Below are 12,739 nucleotides of genomic sequence, written 5' to 3'. Positions count from 1 at the left end.
AAGTCACACCTCTTTCCAGAGGTGGCCAACAACCAGTCACTGATCAGTGTTGGGATTTTTTTTTTTTTTTTTTTATGATAGTCACACAGAGAGAGAGAGGCAGAGACATAGGCAGAGGGAGAAACAGGCTCCATGCACGGGGAGCCTGATGTGGGACTCGATCCCGGGTCTCCAGGATCGCGCCCTGGGCCAAAGGCAGGCGCCAAACCGCTGCGCCACCCAGGGATCCCAGTGTTGGGATTTAAAGACGCAATTCCCCTTGCTCCAAATAAGGACACCTTTGAAGGGCCATCTGGCCCCAGAGTTCCAGTGGGGTGGGATGAAGCCTTTGAGGAATTGCATTAAAGCTCAACTTCTCCCTTTGCCTAAACCTGCTTCCTTCCTCTCCATTCCACAGATGTTGATTCCAAGGCTTTCCCAAATAAATGTCCTGCATCTCTACTTCAAGAGTCTGCTTTCTGGGGAACCCTATCAGTGATACTATCACTACTTTGCATCAGAATCTGGTTCAAGGACCGTTTTTCATAGGCAACTCGGTTGCCAGTGAGATTCCCAAGATCGGTTCCCAAGAGATTCCACTTTGGATTTATCCAGTAGACAAAATTATTGTTTTAGTGTGGCAACTAATTATTAGGACTTTACAAGTGTACTGAAAAATGGGAAAGACTGCTAAGTACCAAGTATGCTAACACTGTATCACAAAGAAAAGCTATCTTTTGAAAATCTGTTATTTACCAGCTATGTAATTCATGGCTGATACTTAACTTCTGGAGTGTTTCCACATCTGTCAACTGGAAAATTTTTGCCTAAGATGCCACCACACCTATGGAGTTATTATTAGCTTAATAAAATTTCTTTGCCACACTGAGCGGCAGTCACTGAGAGGGAGGAGAGGATCTAGCTATGACTTACCTGGATCCTGAATGAATTTACTCCTGTTTTTTGATAATACAGTTGATCTTTGAACAAATGCCGCCAGAACCATTGCCTTGCTCTCCACCTTCACCTCTTGCTCCTCTTGACACAATATACAGGTAACAAACTGTCTCTGTTCAGGGACCTGAGTTTGTGCTGGCCCCAAAGCTCTAAGTGTCATATTTGAAACCATAGGGCTGCAATAAAAGAATACAAGTTTCATGAATGAGCCTAAGAAGTTTCAATTTAATCATAAAGCAGTAGACTTTAGGTATGTACATATTCAACATGTGTGGTTTTGATGATTTGAACTGGTAGAAGTCACTCATATATATGAAACCATCTCCTATAACCCTCACAGCAATCCAAAATGCAACACAGAAGCCACTCAGTTAACTGAGCCTAGTACACTCATTCTTTTTTTTTTCTTAAGATTTATTTATTTGAGAGAGAGAGAGAGTGTGCGAGGTACAGAGGGAGAGAATCTCAAGGAGATTCCTGACGCAGGGCTCGATCTCACGACCCTGAGATCATAACCTGAGCCAAAATCAAGAGTTGGATGCTCTGGGCAGCCCGGTGGCTCAGCAGTTTAGTGCCGCCTTCAGCCCAGGGCCTGATCCTGGAGACCCAGGATCAAGTCCTGTGTCGGGCTCCCTGCGTGGAGCCTGCTTCTCCCTCTGCCTGTGTCTTTGCCTCTCTCTCTCTGTGTCTCTCATGAATAAATAAATAAAATCTTAAAAAAAAAAAAAAAAAAAGAGTTGGATGCTCAACGAACTGAGCCACCCAGGCGCCCCTGTGCACTCATTCTTTGAATGTCAAGGGTGTTCTGTGTGACACATCATTTTGAGCATACACATGGTATCTTATCTATAGTTGGAGATATACTCATAAACGTATACTAAAAACTAAAATTCTATGGGTAATTCCTATTCGCCTACCAATCCTTCTAAATTACTTTCAGACTAAAAGTGACTTAGAAGGAATAAAACCCAACATCTTTCCCATTTGAGAATCAATGGTCAAGAGATAAAAAAATGTTAATTATTTTTTTACCTATTATCAAGAACAGCAGAAGTAGAGGCATCTAGTTCTAATGTCTGCTGAAAGAGTTCTTTGTTCTCATCAATAAAGTGCCGCTGCATCTCAGACATCTGGGCCATGATCTTTTCTCTGCGCAGTCTGGCAATCTCAGCTTTTCTCTTCCTCTCAGCTTTGTCTTTGTCTCTTGAACTCTGAAAGTATGCTTCATTTAATTAGACCATTAGATGCCAAATTAACATTTTTGCCCCAAAGCAGAACTGTCTTGATTGTAACTACTACTTAAAAACTATTTAATAATCTTACTTATCTAAACAAGAGAAAAGATTTTTTTAGCCTGTTTTAAAAAAAAGAATAGACACAGGAAAAAAAAATTGCTACAATAAAAAGTGGCACATTGTTTGGAATTCACATTTTTTTTTGCAAATAACATCAACTACCAACTTATTACAGATAAGTTTAGTTGTTTATAGTGAACTTGCTACAATCCTTCAGTAGGACCTCATTTGCTTTTTATACCTCTTCCATTATGGTTCCTTCAGTCTCTGCCACAGGACTAGTGGATGAACTCTCTCTTATCTTCTTAATAGCATTAAAAGTCTATGACAAAAAGTATCAGTTATTTGGAAGCTATGACATATTATCAAAATTTAAAGATAACAAACACTGAATGTTTCTCATGAAAAGCAAAGTGATGCCAGAAATTGTACCTTTAATATCCATCTAATCATATCTTTGTGGACATCTAGGTAGGGAGCATTCTGTAGTGTTTCCAGCATAGCTAATATGCTAGGGGAGTTGTTTGGTGCTTCACCAGGTTCTAAGGCAGAAAAAAAATAAAAGGCACAATAACAACTAATATTTCACAGTGCTTATTACTATGCACAAGAAGATAAGGTTGCTTATAACATCATCTGCCCATCATTTATTTACAGCTCTACTTCTTAGAGATTTTCAATACTTCTTAAGAATGTGATGTATCTGTACTTAAAAACAAGTTAACAACTAGAATGCTTTAATCATTCAAAATGGACATCTTACACCAAGTGATTATTTTAACATAGCCTTTGGCAATTAAATAAAAACCCAGCTAAAAGGTCTACCTGAGATTTTAAAAAGTGTAAGAAATGAACTAGATTACAAGGGTGTGTGTGTAAAAATACATCAACTTATTTTGGCCTTTTTTTTTTTTTTAAGATTTTATTTATTTATTCATGAGGCAGAGAGAGAGAGGCAGAGATACAGGCAGAGGGAGAAGCAGGCTCTATGCAGGGAGCTTGATGTGGGACTCGATCCGGGGTCTCCAGGATCACACCCTGGGCTGCAGGCGGCACTAAATGGCTGCACCACCCGGGCTACCCTGGCCTTTTTTTTTTTTTTTTTTTAAGGTTTTAATTAATTTATTTGACAGAGAGAGCAAACACAAGCAGGGGGAGCAGCAGGCAGAGGGAGAGGGAGAAGCAGACTCCCAGCTGAGCAGAGAGCTCCACGTGGGGCTAGATCTCAGGGCCCTGGGATCGTGATCTGAGCTGAAGGCAGATGCTTAACCAACTGAGCCACCCAGGTGCCCCTTGTTTTGGCCTTTTAATAAAACCTAGATTTAAAATAAAATGCATTTCTTTTTCTGTAAGTTATTTCTTTATTTGAGGAAAAGACATATAAGTCCACATCAAGAGTACACTTAATCTAAATGTTAGCTAATTTAGTTTTATAGTAAAAAATGTCCAGTTATTGACTTTCTTGGTTTAAGTGCTGCCATTTGGGCAAAATATTCCTAAGAGGGCAAGAGATTGAACTATGTGATCTTTAATATTCTTTCAGATCTAAAGTTCTGTGGCTAATTTTAGGGACTTGACTCTAAACAGGGTTTTAATTATATAAAATGTTTAAAGAGAAATATGAGGAATGGCTAGAGAAAATGATTGTTGAAAGAAAGAGACAAAGAGAAAGAGAATCTGATGTTGTAGAGTGATGAGTGGATGAAATTATAGTTTAATACCTATAATGGGTATTACTATCGATTACACCACCTGCTGAAACTCCTAGTATAAATTCATTTAAATATCTGAGCAAATGGTGGATTGCAGGTCTGGGGCAGGGAAAGTATAAGATGAGTCTGGGGCATCTTTTGTGCCAGAAAGTAAGGTGTGCTCAAATACTGACGGGCTAGGGTCAAAAGGGCAGGGAAGCCAACTGAACAGATTCCCACTGACCAAAACTGGCAATTTGAGTATCAAAAAGAATCTTTTTTTTTTTTTAAAGGAACCTTGGTCATATGTGACTATAAAAAATAGAGTAAATGAAAACCCAAGAGTAATACTAAAAAGCAAAGCACAACAATCCTAAGTGAACAAAGAAGCCTCATAGTTGTAACCCCTGAAGGCAACTATTAGACCAAATGCTTATTCTGAAAATCAAGAGAGGAAAGGCTTTTCTTTAGAGATGAAATATGATGGGTGAAACAAATGCTTTAAAAAAGTGTGCAATTATTAAAGAAAATATAGCAAAATACTAACTACTAAGTCTAGGTGGTAGGTGTATGGATGTTTCCTGTACCAACATTTGCCTGTGTTTAAAATTTTTTTTTTTAAATTTTTTTTAATTTTTATTTATTTATGATAGAGAGAGACAGAGAGAGGCAGAGACATAGGCAGAGGGAGAAGCAGGCTCCATGCACCAGGAGCCTGATGTGGGATTCGATCCCGGGTCTCCAGGATCGCGCCCTGGGCCAAAGGCAGGCGCTAAACCACTGCGCCACCCAGGGATCCCTGTGTTTAAAATTTTTAATAAAAAGCTAAAAGAAAAGTCTCCTGGCCTTCTAATAAAAAATCACATTACTTTATATATAAAATGATAATCTAATCCTCTATTGCTAATTTTCTTATTTTTAATAATATGTCTTTATAACAGCAAGAATTTAAAAATGAAACCCTGATAGTAAACTATAGATGTGCTATACTGATTTCAAGCTAAGGACTCCTCATTAATGCTTTCAGTTTATGAATTAAAATTTATGTATTTTAAGTATGTGCAGTCCCTAAGTATTTTTATGAAAATACATCAGGATCAGGATATGATATAGTACCTTTAACACACAGATGAGTACATATAACCTCAGAAGTCTGGATTTACTATAATCTATTTAGAATCTATATGAGCAATAAGAGGTTATATTACATATTTAAAATCAGTAGTATCTTCAATTAGTTTAGTAAAAAGTATATACATACTTGATATCTTCTGAGTGAAGGTAAATGTTACTACATGCTCTTCTGTGACATTGTCTAAATGCTGTTTTTCTTCTTGTAGTGCCATTCCAATTAAATGTAACACCTTGAATAAAATGTTTTGTAACTTTTAGTAAATCAAAAATCAAGCACTTTTTGTAAAAAAAGATTTTGCTTATTTATTCATGAGAGACACAGAGAGAATGAGAGGCAGAGACACAGGCAGAAGGAGAAGTAGGCTCCATGCAGGAAGCCTGACATGGGACTCAATCCCGGGTCTCCAGGATCAGGCCCTGGGCTGAAGGTAGCGCTAAACCATAGAGCAACCCTGGCTGCCCAAGCACCTATTTTTATAAGCGGTAATAAAAAAGGATTCACCACTGAAAAAAGATAAAGCAAACTACTAAAGACTAAATGCAATAAAATAATTTGAAGTACTAATTTTTATTAAATTCAAACTCTAAATTTTGTTTTCTAATAAAAAATTCTCATTAAGGAAACAAAAATTTCCATGTCACCTAGGAAGAAAATTCAACTGCAAATTCTTAGAGTAAGTTCATGTAATACGTCCTTCTCAGTTTTATGACATCCCTACACTACAGTCTTTAAAAAAAATCTTCTAAGAATCAGTGACCAAATAATTAGAGCTGAAAGCATCCATCATGTAATGATCTAGTCTATAATATTCTCTAGTTTCTCTAAGAACTAAAAATCTTAATCATCTCAGATTCTTCCTTTCTTTCTTTCTTTCATTCTTTTTTTTTTTTAAGATTTTATTTATTTATTCATGAGAGACACAAGGAGAGAGAGGCAGAGACATAGGCAGAGGGAGAAGGCGCTCCTCACATGGAGCCCGATGCAGGACTCGATACTGGACTGGGATGATGCCCTGAGCCAAAGGCAGGCGCTCAACCGCTGAGCCACCCAGGCATCCCCATACTTTTATTTCTAATACCACATAATTTATGAAGATTTTTATAGTTCTTAAATCTCACAAAAAATCCCTTACCAGACTTCTAGGAAAATATAAAGTTACATCGATTTTATTTGCATCTTTACTGCTCTTATCCTGCTCCCCAATTTTGGAAGGAGATATGTATGTGTTGTCTATATGTTTCCCCACACAAAGAGCTACTGTGGCTGTCAGAGACTTGGATGAACTAGGTTAGCTTGAAGGACATAAAATAAATGTACATAAAAGGTAATGCTGTTCACTCCTTTCTTCTCCATCATTTCCCATAAATCTATTGCTCATATAATACTGATGGTCTCTAGTAGTATATAACTCCATGCTTTTACATTTTAAGTATATGTTTATAAACGGGAGGGGTGTGTGTGAGTATACACATATCCTAGCCAATGAGACAATTGAGTCTGCTGAAATAATGGAAAGAAAAATAGCTTTGGAGGATGGATCTGAAATAATGCTTGCTTTCATTTATATCCTGGCTTCATAGCTTTCAACCTAACGTGCCTTCAGGGAATCTGTATAAGCCTAATTTCATCATCTTTAAAATGGGGGAAAAAAAACACCTTCCCTGTAGAGTTTTAAGAATTGCAAATATTGTATGCAAAAGTACCTACCACAGAAACAGGTACAGAGTAGGCAAATTCTATTAACTGAATAATTACTATTATGTTACTTAGTAGTTGAGTAACACCAACAAGTTAACTGAATCTTACTGAAATTTGACTTCTTCATCTATGTAATGGAAAAGTTGTATCTACCCAAATGGGTGTTGGGTTCAATGAAGTAAACAATTCAACAATGACTTACATCAAAGCTGTAAAATAAAATACAAACAAGGTTCTATCACTTATTAGCTACATGACCATAAATTTTGGAGTTTTAATTTCTTCAATTGTAAAATATAGATACTGATGAACCCACAGGTTTTTTGAGGAGGTTAAATAAAAACATGTTAAAGATAACACATTACACAATTATCAGAGTACTGCATAAACAGATATCACAAATAATCAATGAGAGAAGAGTGGCCAACAAGACCAAGGTAATCACAACTAAGTGGTATAATTAAAAAATACCTGCCTGGCTCTCATTTTCATTGTCAGACACAAAAGCAGTAACAATATTACTATATTTCAAATTAAAATAACACTATGTTTTGTGCTAATTTGTCTCTGTATAGCTATTGACAAGAATATTTTGGCTTTTACTAAAAAAGCACTAAAATATAAATAATAAATGTTTTCAAACCTACCCTTTGGAGCATGGACTCAGACCAGGCATATCCGTTATGTTCTACAGCCCACTGCAGTACTGTCCTCATGATGCACAACATCACATCTGACTGCAAAATGTTTACCAGACTTGCAAATAGAGGGCAGAAAGGAGGCAAAACTGGAGGTGGAAGTGCTGAAAATAAAGTTATTATTTGGCTTCTTCTGTAGAACATGTTTTTAAAAACCCATCTTTTGATAGTCTTCACTCAAAGAATAATCATTAACATGGATCTTAAAGCTATATTTTACCTTCACAAGGTCAAATGCATAAAGACTACATAAATAGTAGTGCAGTGCAGAGGAAAGCCTTTCTTTTCCCTAAAAATGTCCTAGGATATGAGATAAAAACCACTAAGCCAGAGGTGACTCAGTACAGTCTATTTCTGTATTTGCATATTTATTAGTCTTTTGAATGTTCACTCGGAAAGCATACATTTAAATCTTCCAATTCACCAAGGGTAATCATTATAGTCAATAGAAAACAACATTTAACAAGTAGAAAAGACAAAAGATTTTTAGAAAGATTAAAAATACCTGTATCTTCCCTGTTTTGTCTTTTCAATTTCCGTTGAGCTTCCTCTGCCTAATAAAATTGGAGAGGCAATTAGTAATACACAACAACCTAATATCTACAACTACTAAGTTAATTTTTGTCATACAATTTTCTGATTTTAGAAGATATTTACCCTTATTTCTTGGCCCCCCCAAGCCCCAAATGACATATCAAGATTATTTTCCTTTCCTACACACTACCCACCCCCACCAAGCCCCAAAGAAGTTCTTTCTTATCTTAATATGCAGGGGAAACATGTATAAACCAAAACCAAAATGTTATCTAGGGTTAAGCTCTATGGCACACATCTAAAACTAAGCAAAGCTTCATGTTTAAGTTTAATTAACATCCTTTACGAAAACATATTTTAAGAGTAGACTGCTGGGGTGCCTGGGAGGGCTCAGTGGGTTAAGTGTCTGACTCTTGATTTCAGCTCAGGTCATGACCTCAGGGATCATAAGACTGAACCCCCATGTCAGGCTCTGTGCTCAGTGGGAGTCTGTTGGAGATTCTCTCCCTCTGGCCCTCCCACATGCATGTACAATTTACCTCTTTCTCAAATTATAAATAAGTAAATCTTAAAAAAAAAAAAAAAAAGGACTCCTAAAAGACAAAATTTACCTAACAATTATGAGGAAAATTCCCTAAATTACTATGGAAAAGCATAATGTTAAGTAGTAGCAATTCTGAAATGAACATAAAAGAGCTTAACTGATTATTATACAGGTTGACAATTTGTCTTCAAAAGCCAATAAAATACAATCATATGTGCGGTTATGTACATAATTATACAGATCTTATATATGTATTTAGCATACATGGCAACAGCAGGGGATGGCCCAAAATGTTAGGTGGTAATATTTTAGGTAATCTATGCTTTCTTCATTGTACCTTTTTATATTTTTTTCAAATTTCCTACAATATTTTTATTGTATTCTTTTTCAATATCTGAAAAGCAGTAAAAGTTGTTTAGGAAAAAAACAAATCAACAAACACACACAGCTCTTCCCCAGTACACTTTTAATTTTCCCATTTACCTTGGACTGCTCTGCCCTTGAAAAGTGATAGAAATACAAATTGAACTCTTTGGCACACTCTGCTTTCAGTTCATACATGCCTCGTCCTGTTAATCCAGGTTTTCTATGGAAAAAAAGTCCTTAAAATATTATTACTAAAATCACACCCTAATTTATGAGACAGTCTTAGATAACAGAATAAAAAAGCAGAGCTCTCACTGCTGATGAATGTAAAGTGGTACTATTTTCTGGGTTAATTCGGTAATCTACATCCAAAGCTCTACATGCATCATCTTATCTGACACATCCACTTTGTATCTTCATAATTAACAAAATAAGGACATTACTGTTGGAGTGGGAGCAGGAAAAAGCAGGATTGAGGAATTGCCTCAACAATCTCAAGGGGATAAACTAGTTTACCTATTGACCACTAGAGAGTGAAGGCACTATTCAGAGGCCACCTTATAATTTAGGAGGCACATTCAGATGGAAACAAAGAAAGCAGTTTTAAGAAAGCTCAATGCATTGACTTATGTCATATGCTCAGTTTATTTTTATTTTTAAAAATATTTTATTTATTTATTCATGAGAGACACAGCGAGTGAGAGGCAGAGACACAGGCAGAGTGAGAAGCAGATTCCACGCAGCGAGCCTGTTGCAGCACTCAACCCAGGGACGCCAGGATCACACTCTGGGCCGAAGATAGGTGCTCAACTGCTGAGCCACCTGGGCATCCTTCACCTGCTCAGTTTATTTATTTTTTATTTTTTAAAGATTTTATTTATTTATTCATGAGAGACACACAGAGAGAGGCAGAGACACAGGAAGAGGGAGAAGCAGGCTCCATGTAGGGAGCCCGACGTGTGACTCAATCCCGGGACTCCAGGATCACGCTCTGGGACGAAGACAGACGCTCAACCGCTGAGCCACCCAGGCGTCCCCATCTGCTCAGTTTAATGTCAATTATTTGAAACTATCAGCTAGGAACACCAGTTCTGAGCACGATGAAAATTCTCATAAACCAATTCAGGTTGATGAGTGCAGAGCTAGATCAGAAGAGTGAAACGACAGTGAGAAATGTAGTTCAGAACTATGCATCTGAAAATGTCTGTCACTCTCTGAAAGTAACAATTTCATTCTCAGTTCCATTAAAGGAAACAGTAAGAAAAATTAATATATATAAAAAAATTGAACAGGAAAGAACAGGAAGTAAACTCACTTGAAATGGGCAACTGCTTCAATTACGCTCTCCATGCCAGTCTCCTTGTTCTCCTAACAGCATGAGAAACAAGTAAGTGCATTTCATGTTAACAGTGTCTGCTAGCACGTTGAACATTGTACTTTTCTCTCCTTAGGCCTTAGATAGCAACCCATGAAGCAGGTATACTATTATCCCAATTTTTATAGGTGAGAATTCCATAGTAAACATAATCATTAATATATAACCAAGGAAATTATTTTGTAAACTAACACCCAGATTCTATAATTAGAAACAAGTTACTACCATATGGATTCAAAGTGACAGCTTTCAAAAGGAATTAAGTTAAAAACAACACAAAGTACACATAACGTTTAAACAAAATTTATATAAGATATTTATACTATTTCATGAAAATTACACTGATTCCTTATATATTTTTAGTAAAACAGCATTTTCTAAATCATATCCCATTCATAAAAATATATTAATAGGAATGCTGATTAAAGAATTCTCTGGTCAAAAATATTTGGTAAATATAGTTGCCATCACTTTGTACAAGGTATACTTTAAAATGCTGTTTTAAATTATATTCTTCTTGGGGTGCCTGGGTGGCTCAGTCAGTTAAGCATTTGACTCTTGATTTCAGCTCAGGACTTGATCTCAGGGTTATGAGACTGAGCACCTGGGTTGAGCTCTGTGCTGGACATGGAGCCTGCTTCAGAGTCTCTCTCCCTCTCTTTATTCTATAAAGTCCAAGAAAACTGTAATTGCTTCCTCATCAACAGCTCAGGATTTATTTCCTGTGTTATAAAGTTTTAAGTAATTTTTATCCTGACTAGATATTTAGTGATATTAAGAAATTATTAATTATTGTTCTTTTATCATGGCATATAGGTAGGCAGGTTTTTCTAAAAGTCCTTTTAAGACCAGTTTCTCAACCTTGGCACTACTGACATCTGGATCAGATAATTCTTTGTTGTAGGGGATCTGTCCTGTGCATTGTATTACAGGATATTTAGCTGTATCTCTGGCCTTTGCTCACTCAATGCCAGTAGCACCACACAACCCTGCCCTGAGTTATGACACTGCCAAATATATCCTAGGAGGCAAAATTGTCTCTGGTTGAGAACCACTGTTTTAATACATATACAATTCCATTTATAGATGAAATGCTAAGCCTGTTATTCTGGTTTTTTGTTTTTTGGTTAGAACAACTCAGCAAAATAAAATTCCAGTTAATTGTTGCACAACATTGTTTCACATATACATCAAACAGGCAAACTCCCCGCCCCCTAGCAACTTCAAATACAAAAAAGGAAAAGAAAAGAAACTTTTTCTTGGACTTTTTAAACTATCTCATAAAACTACTTAAATTATAGCTAAGTACATGCAAAAAAAAAAAACTACTGGAATGCTTGGAATAAGACCTTTTTTTGTTGCTGTTTTTGTTTTTACAAGATTTCTTTTTTCTCCTTTGAAATTATAATGAACATGGTCACATTGCGAGTAAAGTCAGAAGCAGGAACAGAGAATGCTCTGAAGTCTGGTTTGGTCATCTGAGGATCATTAAAAATGGCTCATCCCTAGCAATATGCACAAAAAAAATAAAATGTAAATAAAGAATACAAATTTTCCTTTAAGGTACTTTTAAGAAAAAAAAGCAGGGCCTTGGAAGTTTTGATTCTTTTTTCCTCCCCTATGGTAAACTTATTTTGTGGTTTTGGTTGGGTTATAAAGACCATGTATCATATGCCGGTAAACCGGATATATATTTTTTAAAGATTTTATTTATTTATTTGACAGAGAGAGAGAGGTGGGGGCAGTGGTGGGAGAGGGAGAGGCAGGCTCTCTGCTAGGCAGGGAGCCTGACACAGGGATTGATCCCAGAACTCTGGGATCATGACCTGACCCATAGGCAGACATTTAACCAACTAAGCCACTCAGATGCCCCTAAACCTGATATTCTTTTTTTGTTTTTTTAAAGATTTTATTTATTTATTCATGAGAGACAGGGAGAGAGAGGCAGACACTTAGGAAGAGGGAGGAGAAGCAGGTTCCATGCAGAAAGCCTGATGTGGAACTCAATGTGGGGACTCTAGGATCACGCCCTGAGCCAAAGGCAGATGGCTCAATCATTGAGCCATCCCAACTGTCCCCTAAACCTAGTATTCTTAACAAAATAACCCAGTGGGGGCGTAGGGATTTATGATTGGGGTATAAATAAAACAAGACTGGCTGAAACTGGTGATAGATTCTGTTACACTATGCTTTCTATTTCTATAGATATTTGAAACTTTTCATAACATAAAGCTTAAAGGAAGTATTACTATGCAACAAATAGAGGTTTAAATCCCAGAAGAATGAATATTAAGGTTGAAAGTTTTAATCTTGGGCAGCCCGGGTGGTTCAGCAGTTTGGCGCTGCCTTTAGCCCAGGGCGTGATCCTTGAGACGCAGGATCGAGTCCCGTGTCGGGCTCCCTGCATGGAGCCTGCTTCTCCCTCTGCCTGTCTCTCTGCCTGTCTCTCTCTGTGTGTCTCTCATGA

At 37.0% G+C, this 12,739-nt stretch overlaps 1 protein-coding gene across 6 annotated transcripts in view; it reads right to left on the bottom strand.

Moving 5' to 3' along the window:
• Window positions 1-12,739, bottom strand: part of UBR2 (ubiquitin protein ligase E3 component n-recognin 2) — a 128,542-nt gene that overhangs the window by 26,994 nt on the left and 88,809 nt on the right. For all 6 annotated transcript variants that reach the window (XM_055330931.1, XM_055330932.1, XM_055330928.1 and 3 more), the window contains 9 exons: window positions 10,213-10,265; window positions 9,015-9,117; window positions 7,959-8,007; window positions 7,403-7,557; window positions 5,184-5,286; window positions 2,664-2,773; window positions 2,473-2,553; window positions 1,969-2,147; window positions 913-1,112 (listed from right to left, as the gene is read on the bottom strand). In XM_055330931.1, the coding sequence (XP_055186906.1) occupies window positions 913-1,112; window positions 1,969-2,147; window positions 2,473-2,553; window positions 2,664-2,773; window positions 5,184-5,286; window positions 7,403-7,557; window positions 7,959-8,007; window positions 9,015-9,117; window positions 10,213-10,265 (1,033 nt within the window). The remainder of the gene's footprint in view (window positions 1-912; window positions 1,113-1,968; window positions 2,148-2,472; window positions 2,554-2,663; window positions 2,774-5,183; window positions 5,287-7,402; window positions 7,558-7,958; window positions 8,008-9,014; window positions 9,118-10,212; window positions 10,266-12,739) is intronic.

Source organism: Nyctereutes procyonoides, unplaced genomic scaffold (genome assembly GCF_905146905.1).
Source record: "Nyctereutes procyonoides isolate TBG_1078 unplaced genomic scaffold, NYPRO_anot_genome, whole genome shotgun sequence".
Taxonomy (NCBI): Eukaryota; Metazoa; Chordata; class Mammalia; order Carnivora; family Canidae; genus Nyctereutes; species Nyctereutes procyonoides.
This window is presented reverse-complemented; position numbering and strand designations above follow the sequence as displayed.